Source organism: Batrachochytrium dendrobatidis (assembly GCF_000203795.2).
Source record: "Batrachochytrium dendrobatidis JAM81 unplaced genomic scaffold BATDEscaffold_4, whole genome shotgun sequence".
In the NCBI taxonomy this organism is placed as follows: Eukaryota; Fungi; Chytridiomycota; class Chytridiomycetes; order Rhizophydiales; genus Batrachochytrium; species Batrachochytrium dendrobatidis.
Genome location: NW_006281102.1, coordinates 1,395,258 through 1,415,204, shown reverse-complemented (window position 1 = coordinate 1,415,204; position 19,947 = coordinate 1,395,258). Strand labels below are relative to the sequence as shown.

Genomic DNA, 19,947 nt, shown 5'->3' with positions numbered 1-19,947 from the left:
GTTTACATGTCAAACTTTGTAATCAATAAAACCACATGCATCTTGGAATAAGATGACCATTGAGATTGAATAGTTGACTATCACGATTTATTAGATTGAAAATAGGCAAAAACATGATACAAGACCAACTTAAACGAGACCCATGTAGATCAAGCTCATTCCAATCACACCCAAGACTGCAAATCGATTGAGGGTTGTAGCAGAAGATGATGCAGCGGCAGACATGACAGGTTGTTCGGTTGAGTGAGTGTGTTCACTTTCATTAGGATGCACATGGGTTGCGGTTGAAGATGCAGATCCAGAGGGTTTAGAAGATGTTGGAGAAGAATCAGTAGACGCGGCAGCGGATTGAGATGTTGGTGCTGGGGCAGGTGCCGGGGCAGAAGGTGCTGGTGCTGGTGCGGAAGCAGGCCGGTTAACAACAACATCACCGCACTGGTACAAGGTCTAATATTCAAAAATGCATTTAAATTAAACTACACTCATATCATAATGATTGTGTTTTAATAAAATCGCAAATACAGATCAACTTACACCGTGACCTCCAGACAATACAACTTGAACAGTGGCTTGAGTCTTGTCAGAAACAGTGTCGGGGAGCTTGGAAAAATCGACACTCATATCATAAACACCAATCTTGGTGAAGGATTGGCGACCTAATTCGTGAGGGAACGAAGTAGGGTTATCGCCAACACCAAGATAGATGACAGCTTCGGCAACCGAATCAGCCATGCGAATAGAAACCTTGGAATCTTAGTTTACATAAACCAATACAAAGTAGACAATTCGGTCTTGTCAGTTTAAAATAGCTGGAGTCAAGTCGTAGCAACCATCAGTATTAGCATAGAATCAAGTACAACCAAATGCAACTTACCACCACCAAAAGTAGCACGACTACTAGAGGGAGTGCCAAAACCACCACATGGGCCTTGATCCTGAACCAACTCATCAGTACCACGAGCAGGTGGAGAAGTCATGGTGAAGTGTGCAGCTGCAGGAGAGATGGCAGCAAAGGCAAAAAGACAAGCAACAAGCATTTTCAACAGTTAGGTTATCTGACAGACTTAATGGCAAATGGTGAATAAGAATTCACTGGTAGGTTTGATATAGAAGATGAAGATATCAGCTAGTAGGTGAGTTAATAAAAAGTAGAAACGCCTTATCATCCAGTCGCATTTATAGCTCAGATTATTTGTTTACAGCGCAGTTTTAAAGTTGTGGGAATATTGCCACTTGCCCCTCACACTGATTGGTATGTTTGTGATGACAATAAAGAAAATAAAATCACGCAATCTTTTTTAGTCCGCAGCAAAAATGCCTTGGCATATGAATGTGAAACGGGGCCATCGAATCAAGCTTGACATTTGTGGCAAAGAAATCGAAAAAGACAGATGGAGCGAGCAAAATAATAGCGCAGCTATTCACTGCCGTATTCACGTAAAACGAAATACTAAATAAGAGTACCAAAATACATGATCAACAACCAGTCTCATGTTTGATTGGTTCTGATTTCTACCAAATTTACTGGACAATAGTGTACCCTCTAAACTGCTTGATAAAGTCACATTGGTCTCATCCATGCTTATTTTGTATACAAGACTAAAATGTTTCAAGCAGTATTTACATTACAGTTCCAGCCAATTTCACATGTTTGATCTTCAACTTCCTTGTATCCAAACAAATACTATACGATCGACACGGAAACAATACTTGCATTTCCGAGATGTGCAATCATTGGTTTCTTGAACTAGAGTGCAAATGTATCTGTGAATGTTTAGAATACAAAATAGTTGGATTACAACAGTCGAATCCGATATTTGGATTGTAATGGATGGATCTGGTGATTGTGCAATGTAGGGTCATGTCAATCAGGACAGTCTTGGTTCTAAACTATAGGTTGTGTATCATATGATGAATGTCGTGTATTAAAGTAACCGACTTTTAATAAAAATGCAATAAAGATTTAACCATTGTTTATTTCAAAGTAAAATAGAGGCAGTAACTGCAAGGTGGATGCAGAAGTGTTCTATTTTGCGTGAATATGACAGTAAAATAACATGTCAAGCCGGGCTTAACGAACAACCTTGACATCGGCACACTGGTAAAGAGTCTAGAAACAATATCAAAATCAGTATCTATGGTTTGATCTCAACACATTATATACAACTTACACCGTGATCGCCCTTGAGGATAATTTGAACAGTGGCGACAGAGCCAGTCTTGACCGAAGCAGGAAGCTTGGAAAAATCGACACTCATGTCATAAACACCTATCTTGGTAAAGGATTGGTGGCCTATTTGGTAAGGGAACGAAGTGGGGTTACCACCTGTACCAAGATACACGGTAGCTTCAGCAGTTTTATCAGCCATGCGAATAGAAACCTTGGAATCTTGAAAGTTCAAATAGTATCAAATTGTCAACAGGATTGTATATGAATGGAGATGAATTAACGCACAAATCACCTTTTTTAAAATCAGGACGACTGGTTTGGGGAGTATTATATCCACCACAAGGACCTTGATCTTGAGTCAACTCATCAGATCCACGAGCAGGTGGGTTGGTAAGTTTAAAATGGGCAAAAACAGGAGAAGCAACTAGAGCGGTGAGAGCAAGTAGAGAAGAAAACAGCATTTTAAACAGGTAGGTAATAAAGACGCGGGTTATTGATAGATACTAGGATGTTGAGTGATTTAACAAGAATTGCGGGATTTATTGTCTATATTTATAGCTCATTGAAGGATTCGGCAGCCAATGAATCTGCAGATGCATAGCAGATAGCCGGATCCCCAGCAAAAATCGCGCATTTTCCAGCGAATCAGCTTTCTGTCAGGTGGCACGTTTAAAGGGTGGTGAAAAGCCGTAGAAATACAATACACAAATCGGAAGCATCAATGTTAAAATCAGCAGTCTGTAACATTGCTGTAGATTAAAATAAATAACGCAAACATAAAAGCAATATGTCCAAGCATCTGCATTTAATACTTTGAAACATGCTTTGTGGACATACATATGGTTCAAAAGCAAACATTAATCTATATGTGGGCATGCGTGAGGCGCTATGGCTGCTCAACTAAAGCAATTGTTTATAGCCTGATATTCATGGATGCGAAACTAATATCCGAGTAGTTGAAACCCGAAATCCAGCATCATTCAATAAAAGTATACAATATTTTAAAAGCAAGTGATATGTTGAAACTGATCTTTACTCAATCTTTGATTTAGCATATGCAGAATGATTTAAACCGCCAAGTCTTGTTTCCCTTCTGGCAGCATACGAAAAGATACTAGCACCAGGTCCAAACACTATTCCACCTACAACCATTCGAAGTGAAGTGCATATTCCGTCTTCCACTCCAGACCACAAGATCATTGCAAGCCATACAACAAGTAGATCCACGCCCAAAAAGAACCCAACTAGTTCTTTACCGGTAGGATGAATGGCAGTTCTCACAATATCGTCAAAAATGCTCATGAGCTCTGTAGATTGAACCTGTTCTATTGACATGAAGGCCGCGGAAATGGATTCAATAGACCAGGATGATTGTAGTAGCGATGTAAATTGAGAAAGAGTGGTGGGCAATATAGCAGAAGGAAGTATATTTAGTGGAAATACAAGAGCCCAAAGAGAATAGAGCCAATACACGGCAGATGCAACACTAAGGACTTCGTACAAAACATGTGCAACACGACTTCCAGTGCGCATGGCATTGGGAATTGTATGCACTGGACCATATATAATGTAGAGTAGCAGACCGACAGGAATCCACACCAATGGCATAACAATCGGCGCATAAGTGAATACAAATACTGTAAATGCAAGCGTGTCTATATTCGAAGGTCCCTCTATCATAATGAGAACCGCAATGGTAGGAATAAGCTGAAGTATGGCAATCGTCCATACTATGCCAGATCTAAGTGCTCCATGTTTGTTTTTTCCCGAATAACCCATCATAAGTGACGGAAGCCAAAGCAACGTAGATGCAACACACATGCCAAAACCTTGTGCGATGACGGCAACGGCGAGATACCAACGAGCAAATAAGCGGGACGTAGTGCGGGTACTTTCAATGGCGGCAATAATGAAAAAGGCCATGGCTGAACTGGCAACCGAACGAAGTATAAATATATTTAGATCGGAAGATTTGGCGTCATTAAACTAGAGCATTTATTGAATAGATTGGCTCACATGGTCAGATTGAATCATATTTCAGTAATAGCATGCAATAAATTAAATATTGGCACTTACAAAAGTCTACCGTATCGATTTAGATTGGCAAATAGGGATATAAGGCGTATAATATTAGCTTATTCAGTGCCATTCATATACACAAAATGTCCGGACCATCTTTTGTCCAGTCAACTGAATCAAAACATTCAAATAAAGCAAGATATCCACATACAGTCAAGAAGCATCCAATATTGTCAACGACAGGCAGACCAGTGCGATAAAAAGGAGGCAACTCATTAGGGTCCCTCTGCAGCAGATCTGACACAGAGCATTGGTTTATCAATGGCCTGTTGTAGGGTTCACAGCCCATCTGAAGTACCATTAAAGTACCAACTCCAATAAAAACACTACCAGGTTGAATTAAAAGCAAGTTAGATGTCAAGCCTACAAGAAAGTGAATGCAGTCCAAGTCTACACTATGTATCTTATGCTCAGCATGATAATAGCGATTTGAGCAATGCATCTACACTTGCAGAACATGCAATGTCTAGACTAAAAAGTATCCAAAATAATGAACAAAACAAAGTACCTGGCAATAGCAAGAGTACCTTTGCCCATGGTGAATAGTCAGCAGTGTGTATGCAATAATGGTTGGATAATTGCGAATACATTTCAATAAATTCAATCCACAGTATTTATATCGGGATTCCGACTATTCCACCAACTTTCGTTCCGAAACTGTTGATTCGAGTGTTTTACGCTGCATTCAAAGTCTATCATCTGATCTCTTATAAAACGATCATTCACTTACTGAGCATGTAATCTACATTTATTTTTCTAGATTCGTGCTAATTTGGACATTGCATTTAAAACTTTTTGCATTATTAGCCTGAATATTTCATATTGTTCCTGTTGTCCAATTGCCTTTCACTGCTCGATCTGCATCTGACACTCCGTCATTCAAGACCCGCTTCTGTTCTTACCCTCAATTTTATGTTTCAAACTGAGCAGCAACTGTACTCTGCGGTCATTCTTTATCAGTGCGTCATTACATTGATTGTTTTTGTTAATCTGCTCTATATTTCAGCTCCATATGGTAAACACAGTCGACTAGATCAGAATGCTATCTTTTGTAAAATGCAATGCCATTCACCGCTCATTCTCTTGTGCTGTCCTTGGTATCTCAATATATAGGAAAGTTTGGTAGGCCTGGATTCGGACGGATGATTCAAGGAAAGCTTGCCTGGCCAATCTTTGAATCTGTACCACTTTATGCCTTTACAGTACCTTGTTTGTGGAATGGACTTGAGCTTTCAAGTGTACAGTGGGTGCTTATAACCATGTGGATAGTACATTATATAAACAGGTAATCAATCATTTCATTAGACTTTTTGCTCAATCGATCAAATGCTGCAGCAAACTAACCATATTCATTACAATACTCGTACTACTATGTAGATCCATTATTTTTCCATTAAGAGCTCCATCCATCTCACCCATATCCATCTACGTCATTTTTTCTGGAATTGCTTACAATCTCACCAACGGCTATCTCAACGGTCGATGGATAGGCCACTTTGGTGCAGAATCCCTCTCCCATACCCAAATCACTGACATCCGATTCTGTATTGGTGTTGCAATGTTCATATTCGGCATGTACGTCAACATCACATGTGACAATATTCTTTTCGATTTACGTCGAAGCAACAGTCGACGCGAGGCTGATCATAACATAACTGGTGGTGAAGAGGGAACAGACATACAGTCAAGAGGGTATTATGCGATTCCGCTGCGTGGATGGTTTGCATTTGTATCATCTCCTCATTATCTCGGTGAGATTATTGAATGGACTGGGTTCGCTATTGCCGCACCAAGTCCAGCAAGTATCTTGATGTTGGTGTTCAGCTGTGTAAATATGGTAACGAGGGCTTTAAAATGTCATCAATGGTATAAAAATAAGTTTGGCGATCGGTATCCTCGGAATCGAATGGCTATTATTCCTGGAATTCTGTGACTGAGCATGTTCAAGTACAGATGGTTGAATAAAAGCAAATTTGTGCTGCTTTACTAGAAACTGCACCTGAAACTATCCGAGAATCATTGCTTGCCAACACTATATTGTAACAAATAGCGCTAGTGATCTTATATTTGGTATCAAAAAACCCAATCTATTACAGACATGATGGCTACACCAGACAAAAATCCGCCAACATGAGCACTATGCCCAATCTGCGGTACCATGTCGCTAAATACTGATCGATCTGCACCCATTCCAAATAAATCCAACAACGCTGCCATTTGTACACCTACACCCAGTGCACGCTGAAAAAGCATCGCAATCAGATTTGCTAATCTTTTATGTCTTGCATCCCGCTTGAATTTATCTCGATTAGTGAGTATACGCCATATTTCTGCATAGATTAAATAGAATTCTGCACCAGTGAGAGCAAACGCTCCACCGCTAGCACCACAGATTGCATATGTGGGGAAAAATAGGCGAGAAAAGTATCCCACTATTGGCTGGTCTTGTGATGGACGGCGAAGAATCCAGTCCGTTGTGGTGCACCAAAGGGTAGTAATGGTGTCGCAGATTGGCTGAAGAGAAAAGTTTCCTTGAGCATCTCTGAAAAGTAGTCGTTCAAGAGCCTGTGAAAGTGCTCCAGCAATGCCTCCACCAAAAAATACAATCGATGTTGCAATAAGCCCTAGATCCAGCGAGAATGCAGATATGGTAATAGCAAACATGTTATTCATCCAGTGCCTGTTGTACAAGGTAAAATGGTCTGAGAATCAAGCTAACAGAATACAAAAAGAGTTGTAAACACACAACTTGCATTATATCAACATGGTGGAACATGTGAGTAACTAGAGATGTTGATGGTCCAGATATGGCAAATGAAGGTCTCGATTGAAAAGTAAAAAACCCATGCTGACGGATATATGCAGGAGAGAATAGAGGTGAGGACAGACCCAGATTTAGATAGTAAGTGGACATGAGAGATGGAAGTGTCAGAGCAGTAGTGCCCACTACAAATAGCAAAGTTCCAGACTGCACCACCATGCTCGATCGTCAAATAAGTGTCTGCAGCACGACAAAAGGATAAAAACGAGATTTCTGGATTTTAAACTCCAACGCTCAAATATGCTCAAATCTGGTGCGCATTCTTCTACTGATGTCAAGACGAATACACAACTTCAAACGATTCCATCGACACTTAAACCAACACGGACAGCCATAGTTCAAGGTGGCTACAAACGTATTCACTCGACCTATTCCGACTTTCGCGAATGTGTTGAAGACTACGACCTCAAGTCCGATGACCTTGTTGTCCGTAAATGGCGACACAAGACAACTCTGGGTGCATGGAGTCCGTGGGAGTACGAAGTAGGCGAATCGAACCGAACAGTTGTTGGAACCAAGGGCAGTGCCTTGGCCGAGTCTGGTGCTGGATCTAGCCAGTTACTGGCCATGGGAGATGCTCTCATGGCGGAGAGTGCGTCCAATCCTTATTTAGTGAGGAAAGACACTCGAACGCAGTTTGTATGGCGTATCCGGAATCTACCCTGGCCAAAAGATGTCTACCAAGTGCATGTAGATACCACTCTACGCAAGATGGTTGTCCGTACCACCAACAAAAAGTATGACAGCTGATTGAACTAGAGTTTAAATTTATAACTAACTATCCGTGTAGGTATTTTGCTCGAATTCCAATTCCAGACATGGACAGAGCGGGCATTCCATTGCAGCAATCCAGTCTTACTACAGATTGGGGAAGCAACACACTGGTGATTATTTACAATAAACCGGCAGCAATCTTGGAGCTGGAGCAAAAGGATCGACTGGAGCGACGTGAGTTAACGGGAGTTGCACCCGCATCTAAAGAAGATGTGCAATGTAATCCTTCTTAATAATATATGGTTGATTTTATCGAGTTTTTATGACATGAGTGTAGTGGTTTGAAGAGTTCGTTGTCTTGAACTCGAGTGGTTAGGGCCAGCTTGACTTTACACAAACATGTCGCCGTTTCCACATCCCAAGCCATTGCCTTCATCCTACTGGCTCAAAAGCATCAAGGGCAGGATTCCTACAATATCTGCTTTGCCTTCAGCAGCAGATATTGTGGTTATTGGCACTGGCATTTCAGGTGCAAGTACAGTCTTTCACCTGGCTGAGCGATTCCAGTCTCTACCCAAACCAACTCCACTGAGGATTCTGCTTTTGGATGCAAGGGATATATCCGGTGGTGCAACAGGAAGAAACGGTGGTCTCATGTGGCCTGGTCTGTTGGACTCATGGCCTGCATTGGCTGGTAAGTATGGTCGGTCCACTGCTGCCCACCTCATCCGCTTTGATCTCGACAACTGCCATGCAACCGCCAAGACTGCATTGGCCCTTAACAAAGCGTGCACCGCTGGCGATCCTGCTGATCCTTGTCTCTATTTTTATCCAAAAGGTGGTGTTAACCTTCTCTATACAGAAGATGAAGTGCGCTCCTGGAAAGAAAATATTGCTGCAATGCAGGCAGAGGGATGTCCTGAATGGGGAGTGACGATGTGGTCTGAGCAGCAAACTCGCCAGCTGGTACCCAATGTCTGTGGTGTTATTGGTGCAGTGCACAACAAGTATGTTTGGCGTATGCGATCCGGTAGATTGGTAGCAAGCTTGCTGAATCAAGCAAAGCGTATTGCTGCCGACTCGAATGGTTTGCTCCAGCTGGATGTTTCGACTTATACCCGCGTTGATCGTGTAGAAGCCATGCAATCTACTCCTGCATCCAAGTATGCGTTGAACGTGATGACCGAAAAAGGAAACGTGAGTGCTGGCAAAGTTGTGTACTGCACCAATGCCTACTCTTCTGCATTGCTTCCCACTGTAGACATTACTCCTGTCAAAAACCAAGTGGTGGTTACAAACGAGTTGAAGGTACTGCCATGGGACTGTGCCATCAAGGCCCATTCGGGTTATGATTATCTGTCATCGCGAGAGGATAATCGTGTGGTACTAGGTGGTATGCGATACCTTGCTCCAGGCTTTGAAGTCGGCAACTCAAACGATGGCGTACTTGACCCAGTTGTGTCCAATGCACTCAAAACGTTCATGTCAACCGAATGTCCCGAGGTCAAATCAGGCGATTCCGATGGAACTGTCAAGGTTCAAGAAGAATGGGCAGGAATCATGGGATTTACAAGTGATCATATGCCGCTTGTGGGTCCTATTCCCAATCGCAAAAATGAATTGATTTGTGCTGGATTTTCAGGTCATGGCATTGCCAGAGCCTTCTTGTGTGGAAAGGCTGTTGCAGATATGACTCTGGGTGTAGATGCTACAAATGCTTCAAATGTTGTAGATCTACCTGCTGTATTTCTGCCACGTGGCCGATTTGATAAGCCTAAGGATGCAGATCCGTCCAAGTTGGTGTCCAAGATGTGAAGGAAATCCTATTTCTATACTCAATAAACTCTTGAGATCCAAACAACGAATTGTCATCGGCTTTTAAACATAATTCACTGCCGTATTCACGTAAAACGAAATACTAAATAAGAGTACCAAAATACATGATCAACAACCAGTCTCATGTTTGATTGGTTCTGATTTCTACCAAATTTACTGGACAATAGTGTACCCTCTAAACTGCTTGATAAAGTCACATTGGTCTCATCCATGCTTATTTTGTATACAAGACTAAAATGTTTCAAGCAGTATTTACATTACAGTTCCAGCCAATTTCACATGTTTGATCTTCAACTTCCTTGTATCCAAACAAATACTATACGATCGACACGGAAACAATACTTGCATTTCCGAGATGTGCAATCATTGGTTTCTTGAACTAGAGTGCAAATGTATCTGTGAATGTTTAGAATACAAAATAGTTGGATTACAACAGTCGAATCCGATATTTGGATTGTAATGGATGGATCTGGTGATTGTGCAATGTAGGGTCATGTCAATCAGGACAGTCTTGGTTCTAAACTATAGGTTGTGTATCATATGATGAATGTCGTGTATTAAAGTAACCGACTTTTAATAAAAATGCAATAAAGATTTAACCATTGTTTATTTCAAAGTAAAATAGAGGCAGTAACTGCAAGGTGGATGCAGAAGTGTTCTATTTTGCGTGAATAGGATTGTAATTCGATGTTGTGGGAACACCAGCATCGAGAAAACTTTCAATATCTGCCGTGATAGACAAAACCTCGAGAACATGGGCAAGAGCCTCTAAATTCTGGATCATAATATCTTCATTGACAAGACCGGCAAGCCGATCGCAGTCTTGGTGGTAGCATGCTATAGATACAGCGGTGCAAGTTTTATGGTTAGTTGACATGAAATATAGAACAGACAGGTGTCAAGCATGTAAATAGCAGCCAACTTACGATCAAGGACAATGCCTGGTAGCCCGCCAAAAAGAGCTGCACCCTCAATGGTTTTGATTTCATCTTCTCCCTACACATACATATTAGTATAAAAATCCCCAACATCTAAAACTTGATTAAAAGACTTACAGTAATGACACCTCCAGCAGGAATGCCAGCTTGAAGGAATGGCTCAAAATCACTGCGACCATTAAAGGGAAATGGCACAGTAGGCAGACCTTTCGTGCCAAACCAAGTAGCAAACAAATCATGAAGGGTTTTACATCTACGACGAACTACACTATCTACAATTGCGCCTCCATCCCATATACCACGAACAAAGTTGGGGGATGCAATCATATCCGAGTCAATATTGGCTTTGTGATGGCTCAATAGAGTTTTGTTGGTATCAGCCATTTTTTTAACATAAGCTGTAGATCCCAGCAGTCCGATTTCTTTGGTCAAGAATTGTTGAATGTGTATCATGGCAGTTGAAATCAATATTAGCTTTACATCCCTTTTACCGACACCTTGGTTCAAACCCAATTACCTTCTCCAGTCCACCAAGCAAATCGCAGTTTTTGCACAGTCGAAGCGGCCAAGGCAGATTCATGGAATGCCGTAGCAAGCTCCAGAGTGGCCATGGCTCCTGATCCATCATCGTTGATTCCTGGTCCAGCAGGGACAGAGTCTAGATGCGATCCAAAAATTACAATACGTTCGTCATTGCCAGCGTGCGTTTCTGCCAAAACATTTTTCGATACAATTTCCGTGTAGCTGCTCTGAACATCAATGTCCACTCTCAAATCTGTCACTACTTTACGCTTTTTCGATAAATCATGTTTACCGCCAAACACAAAAGTGGATGAAGCAAAGGCACTCATACGCTCCAAAAGTGTAAATGCAGCCGAGTCGGACAGAGATACAATTGCAATCTTGCTTAGCAACTCCTCGGCAATACCGTATCTGACACAGGAGAGCGGAGTTGGTGCGAGTGATCGAGCATATCCTTTTTGACCACCTGGGGTAGAATACACGATTGCTGCTTTGGCTCCCAAACGCACTGCAGCTGCTAGACGACCGCATGGAGAGCAGCTGGTTGACTTGTAAGGCCCAATGACTGCAACCCAGTCCTGGCTCTTTTTCTTGTGCTTCGTGGCCATATCTTCACTTTGGTCATCAAACACATCGCAAGAATCAACTACTCGCAAAATACCATCCAGAACAGTAGCAGATCCACTGCCAGGAACAACCGCTACATCGGAGTGAGGCTTGAACACGGTTTCTTTGCCATGTTTACCCCTGTGACGCAGTAGCGAGATACCAGGACTGAGGTTTGAAAGTAAAGTTGATTGAGTATAATCAAAAATACTGACTGCTGGTGGCCGACGATCTACTTGCGTCTTGATAAGGACATCTTCTGTCCATACATTGAATGTTGAATTCATAGCATACAGATGAGATAAAACATAATCTACAGAGGCTGGATGACCAGTAGCTACAGAACGGGAACCTCCATGTTGATCAGCAATAGATTCAAGATTAGCCAGATGCGAAAAGACTCTATCTGGCAGAGCCTGGATTACAGGACTGCTATGAGCTGAATGTAGCCATGGGATGGATGGAATAGTCAACCCCAGCTGCATGCTCAGATGGGCAATACACATGGCAACAGCACTCACGGCCACTAGGGCCAAAACAGTAGTAGAGACCACTCTAGACAAGGGTTTTTGAGGTTTGCTATAAACAATGGTAGTGGTAGCAGTGTCCAAACATGTTTTCAACCCTCCCTGAACCCCTGGATCAGCAAGATCCTTGACATCAACATCACAAACGTGGCTGCTTTTTGACTGAAAACTGTTGTAACCAGGAATAGGTTCAACAGGAGATTGGTAGACAGGAAGAGGTTCCTGAGATGGAACCGTAATAAACATATCCATCTCAGTCGACTGCTCCTCAGCATCTGTATAAGACGGAGTAGCAGTCGGATACGAAATATCCATTCCTTCTGAAAAATTGCACATATTCCAACCCAATTTGAATCAAGTGAGAAAAACTAGATTTTATTACTTTTGATTTCATCAAAAACTGGATGGTATAAACTATTGCACTGTTTTGGGTGTTAGCCTGAGTTTCAGTCCATGTTTTAGTCCAGTCGTCACACTAGTAACGAGCGTCAAGTCTTGGTCTGGAATAAGCTCCATATCAAACTTGGACAGCACATGTGAAAGTACAATCTAAACCGATGCACAAGACATTAGTATTTGTTGAATGGCTCATGTCGACAATCAGCTTACCTTGATTTCAATTAAAGCCATCTTTTGTCCAATGCATGCCATAGGACCATCACCAAATGGAACATAAGATCCTGGAATGGGAACAAACCCATCTGCCCATCGCTCTGGATCAAACTTTTCTGGCTTGTCCCAGTATGCTGGATCCTTTTGAGCACCGCCAGTATTCAAAATTAGAGTGGTCTGAAATGGCATGTCCAGAATCTCGGATTAGTGTCGAGTATCATACAGATCTTTAACATTGTCACCAGCAAGGAGTCGGATGAACTTACATTGGCTGGAATCGTGTATCCATTGTGCTGAATAGTGCACAGGGTATTGCGTCCCATATTGCTCACAACTGGGTGGAATCGCTGGCTTTCCTTGACAACCATGTCTAAATACCTAATTCAAAATGTTACAAAATAGACATGTTAATCAATACCAAAAATGCGTTTGCTCAAGCTAAAAGACACAAGATTAAATAGATACATACTTGAGAGAGGGAACAGACTCGATATTAATTGGGCATCCCTGCGATTTCTCGACTTGAGCAACTTCCTTGGCCAATCGTTGCTCTATTTCAGGGTGTCGGCAAATCTCTAGAGCGGTAAGTACCAAGGTGTTGGCCGTAGTTCTACAAACATAGATTGGTTAAAATGCATACTTGCCAGATTCCAAATCACGACTTCAACGTATAAAACTTACTCATGGCCGGCAACAAAAAAGCCAATCACTTCACCGACAACCTCTTCATTAGTAAAATTCTCGGCAGCTACTTGGTGAACCTTCAACAGTCGATCAAGAACATCCATCTGATCATTACTCGGGATATTTCCAAGCTTCATCTGTTCCTTTCTTTTGTCAATTACATCTTGGATAACTGCGTGGATGCAACCATTAACTTTCTTGACTCTTGAAGAGTAAGAGCTAAGATTGTTGAATGCCCACAACAATGGTGGTACAGAAAATCTCTAAAGCATTGCAAGAAATGATACAATCAGTCCAATGTATACGAGTATCAGGCTGAAAGGTATGCCAAAACAATGGTCATAATCATACCTCTTGAACAAGTCGTACAAGTTCCTCAACCATGCCTTGACTGACTTGGTCTCTTTTTTTGTGTAAATCATCCGATGCATGGAAATCATACGAGAAAATAGCGCTTCCACTATATGGTTTCAATAAATATTAGAAACCAGATATTTTTAAAAACTGCATGTTGCAACAATTCCTACATGATATCCAAAGTCAGTGCAGTAAACTCGTGGAAAATGTCAACAATTATGCTTCCGCCATTATTGACAGCCTCTTGTTGCCAGTAATCACCAAGAGTCTCTATACGCTCCCGAGTAATTTTGGCAGCTTGTCGCAAATGTGACGGCGCAAAGGCTGGCTGCAGATTTTTACGATGTCGTTTCCAGACATCACCCGTGGGAAGCGTAAACAGACCATTATCCAATAGTGAACTATAAGTAATCAAGTTATTAGCAAGGTTAAACATTAGATCCAACAAGTGTGCTTGACAAAATACATCAACTCAACTGGGCAATCTTGGAAAATGCCGGATCTCGCCAAAACTCGGTCGAGGAAGTAGTAGCTCTTTTGATCAGAGCAGCATCTGTAGTTACCACAACATTTCTATTGCAATCAAACGATCAATAATTTGTACTCGAGTTTCAATTGCATACATCCACTACGAGTTTAAATGGGCATCACATACTTCATAAAAATATTGATTCTTGTAATTGGACCAAAGGTTCTCATCCAAGCAAGAAATAAATGGTAGTTTCCTTCTTTGGAATACTTGGCAACCTCCAATCCACTTCCGATAATAGGATATGCGTAAGGACCTGGTATCCGAACATAGTAATTCTGTAGATAGGATACAATAGCGAGACCAGCAGCCAAAGTCACAATGCTAGCGGATGCAACAGTAGTATCCATTTGTCGAGTTGTAGGATTTAGTAGAAAGTATAAATGCTGAATTTGAATGCGATTTGAATCTGGTATTTATATTAAAGACACGTCTTGTGCCACTGCCACGAATCTCGGAACTCCGTGGAGTTGGAGAGGTTAGTATTGCTTAGTTTCATACTCAAATTGTAATGAAAGAATGATCTATTTCTTACGGACCTCTAACAAAAGTCAATTGTGCAGTATATTAAAGAGTGGAGTTTTGTGATAATGTTTGAGGCTGGAATAAAGATTAACCATTGAGCATTGATTGGTCTATTTTGTATGAAATGTAGACTTGGCAAGCCATAGCCATAGCTATACAATTTTTGAACTGCGCTGCTTTTATACAGCCTTTTGTTAATGATTTCATTTGTCTGATCTTTAAACCTGTCATGTATTCCCGGATTGTATTCCCGAGTTGTATTCCCGAATTGTTTTACCCAAGTTACTGACATCATAACTACCAACAATCCTTGATACACGTGCTATATACTTTGCATGTGTTTGTTGACAGCTGCATGCTTTCAAACAGCAATTGGATAACCCAAATAATTAAAACTGGCTTTATTCCAGGTTGCAGCCTTGTAGCCGTAAGAATTAAACGGAAGCAGCAGATCTAGGAGTCAGCTTTACTTTAAGACCATGCTTAAGCCCAGTAGTGATACTTGTCACAAACACAATATCTTGGTTGGGAACCAATTCCATATCGAATGAACTCAAAAGAGCACAGAGTGCCAGCTGTAAAATGATATGGAGTAGGGGTCAGTATACATGGCATTGTAGTACGCCTGATGCGTAAATTTAAAATCAATCCATCCTACCTTGATTTCAATCATGGCCATCTTTTGTCCAATACATGCCATAGGACCATCACCAAATGGAAGGTAAGATCCTGGAATGGGAACAAACCCATCTGCCCATCGATCAGGATCAAACTTTTCTGGTTTATCCCAGTATACTGGCTCATGGTGCACTCCACCAATATTCACTATAAACTTGGTCTATAAAGTCGGACAAATTGTAAATTGGTCAACGATGAAAAATAACATTTCATATTTTTTGAAACGTACATTGGATGGAATAACATTTCCTTCGTGCTCTATACGACAGAGAGTGGTGCGATAGGTACTTGCAACAACTGCGTACATTCTCAGACTTTCTTTGATTACCATCTCCAGGTATCTACAAGTCAGTCAAGCTTCTATTAAAATTCTATTTTTTAAATAAATTCAATGTCAATTAAAAGGCATGTATGAAATTTAAACTCGATTTACTTGAGAGATGAAAGCGACTCGGTATTGATTGGGTGACCAAGAGTAGATTCCACTTGATGAATCTCGGCAAGTATTTTGCGCGTGATTTCAGGATTGCGACAGAGCTCAAGAGTAGTGTTTACCAGAGTATTCGCAGTAGTTCTTTGTTTAGCCCAGTTTCAACACACATGATATTAGAAACATTGCACTCTTATGTATGGTACCGTGATTGTAACTTACTCATGACCAGCGATAAAAAAGCCAACAACTTCACCAACAACTTCCTCGTCAGTAAAATTTTCCGATTCACTTGGACCAACTTTCAAAAGTCTGTCCAAAACATCCATGCACTTGGGGTCCTTTTCATCGTTTTGCTTCAGTTCCGACTTTTTCTTATCGATTACATTCTGAATAAGCTTTTTCATATAAGTGCTGGCGAGTTTGACTCGCGTCGAGTTTGAACTCAGGCCCGCCATACCCCAGAGGATTGATGGCAGAGTGAACCTCTAATTCAAAACATTTCATCAAAAATTGGTACAAATCAAAAACTAGCATCTAGTAGCCAACTTGAAACCAATAGTACAACACCAATTCAACACAACACAAACTATCTACCTGATGAATAAACATAACCAGCTCTTCAATATATCCTTGGCCCACCTGAACTTTGTGAGCATGAAGATCATTACAAGCATGAAAATCATAAGAGAAAATCACTTGACCACTACAAAAACGATTTGTAACAATGTCTATTAGATACTGGTCAATATGGATCGTTACGATAGAAACTCACATAATGTCTAGACTCAGAGCAGTAAACTCGTGGTATATGTCTACAGTGATACTTCCATCGTTTTTCAATGATTCCGAATTATAATAACGAACAAGTTTATCTGCTTGATTTTGAGTGATATTCCCTGCTTGACGGAGATGCGTTGGGGCAAATGCAGGCTGAAGATTCTTTCTATGGCGTTTCCAGACATCTCCAGACGGAATAGTGAAAAGAGAGAGATCAAGCAATGAACTAGAGAAACGTGATGATTTTCAACATCATTACATTATAAATTATGTCAGAATGAAAGGATCTAATGCATGTGGTATGCTATTTTCTGGTCCACAGCACAAGCTTCAAAAAGTACTCAACTGGGATATATTTGCAAAGGTTGGGTCTCTCCAAAACTCTGTTCCAGATGTCAATACACGCTTGATTAAAGCAGCATCCGTGGTGCAGATATAGTTTCTACACAAATGATTCAAATAACAGATTGCTGCTTGAGTATACAAAAGTTGGTTGCTAGCAATTATACCAACCATAGTGTTTGTAGCAATAAAGGGATTCCTTCATACCAATACAAATATGATTCTACCTACGCTCCAAAAACATTGATACGGACCACACGACCATAGCTTTGTAAGCTGCAAATATAATCTTGATATTTTCCTTTGTTGGTTTGATGAACAAAATCCAAGCCATTTCCAACTATTGGATAGGCAAATGGACCAGGAAACCCAAGATAGTTGTTTTGTAAATATGTCATGGCTGCTATTGCAGCAACTAGGGTTCCAGCAATGACCGAATTGTTGGACATTTCGCGTTAGTCGAGGTTGTTCAAGAGTTGAGAAAGGGGTGAGAATAACAGGAATATTCATATTTCAATAACCCGATGTGACTGTTTTAGGTTAGTGTAGATTATAGATGAAGCACCAAAGCTTTCGCGTCGGAACAAGACCAAATGACATTCTTTAATTGCGAGGATCAATAGGTCGTGTCAACAAATCGGATTGCTGCCACGAGATACGATCAATAGATGCTCCTACCATTCAAATCAACAATCTACAAATATCTGTAAAAGGGCACTATGGTTGCTGACAACTCTCCACTTTATCCATCTCTCAATTCTCGTAGTCATTGTCACCAGCTGTAAACAGTATAGTAAATTGATGTATTTTAAAATGATAAGAGTTTCATAAAAGATTGCAAGGTATCAAAACAATCCTTGATTAGTCGACAAAACTCCAGCCAGTACACTCAGTTGCAAGACATGCCGGCTGAATAGCGCATTTGGGCACACTTTGTGCATTTTCTAGAAATCTTTTAATAACAAAATCAATAGAATGGTATCGGATGCTACTTTGTGTGTGAACTTGGCCACTTTCCGAGTTGGATGACTCAGACACGGAGGTGTTTGGCGAGAGCTCTTTCTGGGCTTCATTAAAAGAATACACACCTAGTAGATTATCAAGCCGTTTAAAGCAACCACTGTAAATATCTTGCAAGTAAACATGAAATGGCACTCGAGTCATCTTACATTGCTTTCCAATATGACACTTGGTTTCAAGTGCGTAGCCGAGCCAGTAGCAACTGGATGTGACTCCAGCGCATTGTCCAAGGAAAATCGGATCACCATCGTTGCCGTAATGAAATATAGGAACGGAGTTTAAAAAATCGGTCAAATCAGGCAAGTTAGGAAGTAGTCCTAAGCGAGATGCATACAACAGATCACCCGGTGCTTCGTATGCAAACGCAGGAAGGTCATTAGTGAGAGCAACCAAAGCAGCCAATGCACCACCTAGGGAATGGCCGGTCATCCAAATGTTGGTATGATTTGGAAACCACTCTTTTACTGCAAGATAGATGGTTTGTGCTAAATTGTAATAGGAACCCTCAAAGCTTGATTCTTTGAGCAAGCAGCTGTTACTGCATTGTGTTGACGAGATTGGACAACTGCATATCGGAGTCCATCCCCAGCCACCTTTGGCACAACAACAAGAAAACATCAGATTGTCCTAAGCAGTCCATATTCAAATTACGCAAGCATATAGATTGGATGAGAATCGCGACGAATAGTCAAAGCAGTAAAGTGTAATCTAGTGTATGACTGGCTTACGTTTAACTTGTCCAGCTGAGCAGTCGGTCCGCTTCCAATGGGAGTTGACAAGGAAGTACCTTTGATGACAATAACTAAAAAGTGTTCGGTATCATCAACAAACACATATCCTCGAATGCCACTTGTTTGCCATCCGAATCTACCAGACTTGAATGATAAAAACAGATTAAAAAGTTAAAATCTAGCCCTAAATGAAAACATGCATATGGTTATAATCGAATCGAACAAGACCAACGTAAACATACTACATTCCAGCCAGGCACTGGAATCCATGCCTTGTCTTCAGGCTCGTAATACGCATCGTAAGTCATACGAGCAAAGCTCAGGACTGTTTCAGGATCAGTCGGGTCAGGAATCAGCATATTTTTATATTTAGGTGACATGGGTTTCGGGATCGACTAGATAATTCAAACATGAGCACTTGATTCAGTCCATTGTTGTTTGGCAAACCAGCTACTGATGAAGCGGTCAAACATGATTTAACAGTATAGCTACATGGATACCAGACACTTACAAATGCATCGTCCATATTGTTCTGAGATTGATAGTACAATCCATTGAGCCCGGCATGTGCTGTATGGGATGCTGTGGAAGGATTTTTTAGATTAAGCTTGGGATTCTTGGACTTTGGTAGATTCTGTTTGGAAAGAGTTTTTCGATTAGAAAGAAGAGACCATTCAGGAGTATGTGTTTTTTTAGAAAGCTTAAAAGTAGAAGAGGCAGAAGCCATGTTCAGAGAGCCAGGAGAGTGTTGATACATTGTCGGTTCGTTTTTGTCGGTTAGTCCAGAATGAATAACCTTTACCAAACGAAAGTTTCCAGCCGACTGAGGTGGATTGTTGCTGTTTTGTGAAGCAGCATGTGTGGATGATCGAGGAAAAGCAATAACCAGCCCAGTTGGAAAGGAAGAAAGAGTAGCAAACAGTAGTAATAGTGGTTGCAGGAAGAGAAGCATTTGCTGGTTGGGTCGAGTTGCTAGCGGAGATTTTGAGCATTTTCAGTGGTTGAAATTCATGGCTTGAATTGCTGTCCAGTTGCAGTCTTGGCGT

At 41.1% G+C, this 19,947-nt stretch overlaps 12 protein-coding genes across 12 annotated transcripts; 3 read left to right on the top strand and 9 right to left on the bottom strand.

Moving 5' to 3' along the window:
- Positions 1 to 61: 61 nt before the first annotated feature.
- On the bottom strand, positions 62 to 1,130 carry BATDEDRAFT_36874 (uncharacterized protein). Its single transcript, XM_006678016.1, has 3 exons — positions 875 to 1,130; positions 535 to 752; positions 62 to 447 (listed from the first exon to the last, which is right to left on the bottom strand). The coding sequence occupies exons 1-3, from the start codon at positions 1,035 to 1,037 to the stop codon at positions 130 to 132; spliced, it is 699 nt and encodes a 232-aa protein (XP_006678079.1). The 5' UTR covers positions 1,038 to 1,130; the 3' UTR covers positions 62 to 129.
- An 827-nt stretch (positions 1,131 to 1,957) lies between these two features.
- BATDEDRAFT_34896 (uncharacterized protein) lies at positions 1,958 to 2,681 on the bottom strand. The gene is made up of 3 exons (XM_006677970.1): positions 2,463 to 2,681; positions 2,172 to 2,389; positions 1,958 to 2,110 (listed from the first exon to the last, which is right to left on the bottom strand). Exons 1-3 carry the CDS (start codon positions 2,629 to 2,631, stop codon positions 2,072 to 2,074), a joined length of 426 nt encoding a protein of 141 aa, XP_006678033.1. The 5' UTR covers positions 2,632 to 2,681; the 3' UTR covers positions 1,958 to 2,071.
- A 505-nt stretch (positions 2,682 to 3,186) lies between these two features.
- On the bottom strand, positions 3,187 to 4,821 carry BATDEDRAFT_34895 (uncharacterized protein). Its single transcript, XM_006677969.1, has 4 exons — positions 4,758 to 4,821; positions 4,401 to 4,575; positions 4,247 to 4,252; positions 3,187 to 4,156 (listed from the first exon to the last, which is right to left on the bottom strand). The coding sequence occupies exons 1-4, from the start codon at positions 4,784 to 4,786 to the stop codon at positions 3,203 to 3,205; spliced, it is 1,164 nt and encodes a 387-aa protein (XP_006678032.1). The 5' UTR covers positions 4,787 to 4,821; the 3' UTR covers positions 3,187 to 3,202.
- A 489-nt stretch (positions 4,822 to 5,310) lies between these two features.
- Positions 5,311 to 6,182, top strand: BATDEDRAFT_24219 (uncharacterized protein; the record flags this gene model as incomplete). Its single annotated transcript, XM_006677876.1, has 2 exons — positions 5,311 to 5,534; positions 5,627 to 6,182. 2 exons carry the CDS (start codon positions 5,311 to 5,313, stop codon positions 6,180 to 6,182), a joined length of 780 nt encoding a protein of 259 aa, XP_006677939.1.
- A 140-nt stretch (positions 6,183 to 6,322) lies between these two features.
- Positions 6,323 to 6,913, bottom strand: BATDEDRAFT_24218 (uncharacterized protein; the record flags this gene model as incomplete). Its single annotated transcript, XM_006677875.1, has 1 exon — positions 6,323 to 6,913. The coding sequence occupies one exon, from the start codon at positions 6,911 to 6,913 to the stop codon at positions 6,323 to 6,325; it is 591 nt and encodes a 196-aa protein (XP_006677938.1).
- A 1-nt stretch (position 6,914) lies between these two features.
- BATDEDRAFT_87912 (uncharacterized protein) lies at positions 6,915 to 7,229 on the bottom strand (the record flags this gene model as incomplete). The annotated part of the gene is made up of 1 exon (XM_006678109.1): positions 6,915 to 7,229. One exon carries the CDS (start codon positions 7,227 to 7,229, stop codon positions 6,915 to 6,917), a length of 315 nt encoding a protein of 104 aa, XP_006678172.1.
- An 81-nt stretch (positions 7,230 to 7,310) lies between these two features.
- Positions 7,311 to 8,077, top strand: BATDEDRAFT_24217 (uncharacterized protein; the record flags this gene model as incomplete). The annotated part of the gene is made up of 2 exons (XM_006677874.1): positions 7,311 to 7,807; positions 7,861 to 8,077. 2 exons carry the CDS (start codon positions 7,311 to 7,313, stop codon positions 8,075 to 8,077), a joined length of 714 nt encoding a protein of 237 aa, XP_006677937.1.
- A 106-nt stretch (positions 8,078 to 8,183) lies between these two features.
- BATDEDRAFT_87646 (uncharacterized protein) lies at positions 8,184 to 9,599 on the top strand (the record flags this gene model as incomplete). Its single annotated transcript, XM_006678214.1, has 1 exon — positions 8,184 to 9,599. One exon carries the CDS (start codon positions 8,184 to 8,186, stop codon positions 9,597 to 9,599), a length of 1,416 nt encoding a protein of 471 aa, XP_006678277.1.
- A 605-nt stretch (positions 9,600 to 10,204) lies between these two features.
- On the bottom strand, positions 10,205 to 12,559 carry BATDEDRAFT_34894 (uncharacterized protein). The gene is made up of 4 exons (XM_006677968.1): positions 11,076 to 12,559; positions 10,676 to 10,980; positions 10,547 to 10,616; positions 10,205 to 10,457 (listed from the first exon to the last, which is right to left on the bottom strand). Exons 1-4 carry the CDS (start codon positions 12,547 to 12,549, stop codon positions 10,279 to 10,281), a joined length of 2,028 nt encoding a protein of 675 aa, XP_006678031.1. The 5' UTR covers positions 12,550 to 12,559; the 3' UTR covers positions 10,205 to 10,278.
- A 9-nt stretch (positions 12,560 to 12,568) lies between these two features.
- BATDEDRAFT_34893 (uncharacterized protein) lies at positions 12,569 to 14,764 on the bottom strand. The gene is made up of 9 exons (XM_006677967.1): positions 14,522 to 14,764; positions 14,344 to 14,439; positions 14,037 to 14,267; positions 13,861 to 13,969; positions 13,507 to 13,772; positions 13,295 to 13,435; positions 13,092 to 13,203; positions 12,823 to 13,002; positions 12,569 to 12,762 (listed from the first exon to the last, which is right to left on the bottom strand). The coding sequence occupies exons 1-9, from the start codon at positions 14,743 to 14,745 to the stop codon at positions 12,628 to 12,630; spliced, it is 1,494 nt and encodes a 497-aa protein (XP_006678030.1). The 5' UTR covers positions 14,746 to 14,764; the 3' UTR covers positions 12,569 to 12,627.
- A 590-nt stretch (positions 14,765 to 15,354) lies between these two features.
- BATDEDRAFT_24213 (uncharacterized protein) lies at positions 15,355 to 17,599 on the bottom strand (the record flags this gene model as incomplete). Its single annotated transcript, XM_006677873.1, has 8 exons — positions 15,355 to 15,495; positions 15,579 to 15,758; positions 15,828 to 15,939; positions 16,032 to 16,172; positions 16,251 to 16,516; positions 16,626 to 16,734; positions 16,804 to 17,034; positions 17,382 to 17,599. 8 exons carry the CDS (start codon positions 17,597 to 17,599, stop codon positions 15,355 to 15,357), a joined length of 1,398 nt encoding a protein of 465 aa, XP_006677936.1.
- Positions 17,600 to 17,940: 341 nt separating this feature from the next.
- BATDEDRAFT_34892 (uncharacterized protein) lies at positions 17,941 to 19,862 on the bottom strand. The gene is made up of 5 exons (XM_006677966.1): positions 19,413 to 19,862; positions 19,144 to 19,296; positions 18,899 to 19,045; positions 18,320 to 18,797; positions 17,941 to 18,238 (listed from the first exon to the last, which is right to left on the bottom strand). The coding sequence occupies exons 1-5, from the start codon at positions 19,851 to 19,853 to the stop codon at positions 18,012 to 18,014; spliced, it is 1,446 nt and encodes a 481-aa protein (XP_006678029.1). The 5' UTR covers positions 19,854 to 19,862; the 3' UTR covers positions 17,941 to 18,011.
- Positions 19,863 to 19,947: the final 85 nt, after the last annotated feature.

What these genes read in the sequence shown, in the direction of transcription:
- BATDEDRAFT_36874 (XM_006678016.1), bottom strand. Translation starts at nt 1,037, where the DNA reads ATGCTTGTTGCTTGTCTTTTTGCCTTTGCTGCCATCTCTCCTGCAGCT. An exon ending in TCGTGCTACTTTTGGTGGTG is followed by an intron (nt 753 to 874) that starts GTAAGTTGCATT and finishes ATGTAAACTAAG; the next exon opens with ATTCCAAGGTTTCTATTCGC. An exon ending in TATTGTCTGGAGGTCACGGT is followed by an intron (nt 448 to 534) that starts GTAAGTTGATCT and finishes TTTGAATATTAG; the next exon opens with ACCTTGTACCAGTGCGGTGA.
- BATDEDRAFT_34896 (XM_006677970.1), bottom strand. Translation starts at nt 2,631, where the DNA reads ATGCTGTTTTCTTCTCTACTTGCTCTCACCGCTCTAGTTGCTTCTCCT. An exon ending in TCGTCCTGATTTTAAAAAAG is followed by an intron (nt 2,390 to 2,462) that starts GTGATTTGTGCG and finishes TGAACTTTCAAG; the next exon opens with ATTCCAAGGTTTCTATTCGC. An exon ending in TCCTCAAGGGCGATCACGGT is followed by an intron (nt 2,111 to 2,171) that starts GTAAGTTGTATA and finishes TATTGTTTCTAG; the next exon opens with ACTCTTTACCAGTGTGCCGA.
- BATDEDRAFT_34895 (XM_006677969.1), bottom strand. Translation starts at nt 4,786, where the DNA reads ATGGGCAAAGGTACTCTTGCTATTGCCAG. An exon ending in GGTACTCTTGCTATTGCCAG is followed by an intron (nt 4,576 to 4,757) that starts GTACTTTGTTTT and finishes TCAACCTGGTAG; the next exon opens with TGTTTTTATTGGAGTTGGTA.
- BATDEDRAFT_34894 (XM_006677968.1), bottom strand. Translation starts at nt 12,549, where the DNA reads ATGTGCAATTTTTCAGAAGGAATGGATATTTCGTATCCGACTGCTACT. An exon ending in TGCTTGGTGGACTGGAGAAG is followed by an intron (nt 10,981 to 11,075) that starts GTAATTGGGTTT and finishes TCTTGACCAAAG; the next exon opens with AAATCGGACTGCTGGGATCT. An exon ending in ACCAGGCATTGTCCTTGATC is followed by an intron (nt 10,458 to 10,546) that starts GTAAGTTGGCTG and finishes CTGTATCTATAG; the next exon opens with CATGCTACCACCAAGACTGC.
- BATDEDRAFT_34893 (XM_006677967.1), bottom strand. Translation starts at nt 14,745, where the DNA reads ATGGATACTACTGTTGCATCCGCTAGCATTGTGACTTTGGCTGCTGGT. An exon ending in TTTTTTGTTGCCGGCCATGA is followed by an intron (nt 13,436 to 13,506) that starts GTAAGTTTTATA and finishes CTATGTTTGTAG; the next exon opens with AACTACGGCCAACACCTTGG. An exon ending in GATACACGATTCCAGCCAAT is followed by an intron (nt 13,003 to 13,091) that starts GTAAGTTCATCC and finishes ATGCCATTTCAG; the next exon opens with ACCACTCTAATTTTGAATAC.
- BATDEDRAFT_34892 (XM_006677966.1), bottom strand. Translation starts at nt 19,853, where the DNA reads ATGCTTCTCTTCCTGCAACCACTATTACTACTGTTTGCTACTCTTTCT. An exon ending in CTCAGCTGGACAAGTTAAAC is followed by an intron (nt 18,798 to 18,898) that starts GTAAGCCAGTCA and finishes TGGACTGCTTAG; the next exon opens with GACAATCTGATGTTTTCTTG. An exon ending in GTGTCATATTGGAAAGCAAT is followed by an intron (nt 18,239 to 18,319) that starts GTAAGATGACTC and finishes ATAATCTACTAG; the next exon opens with GTGTGTATTCTTTTAATGAA.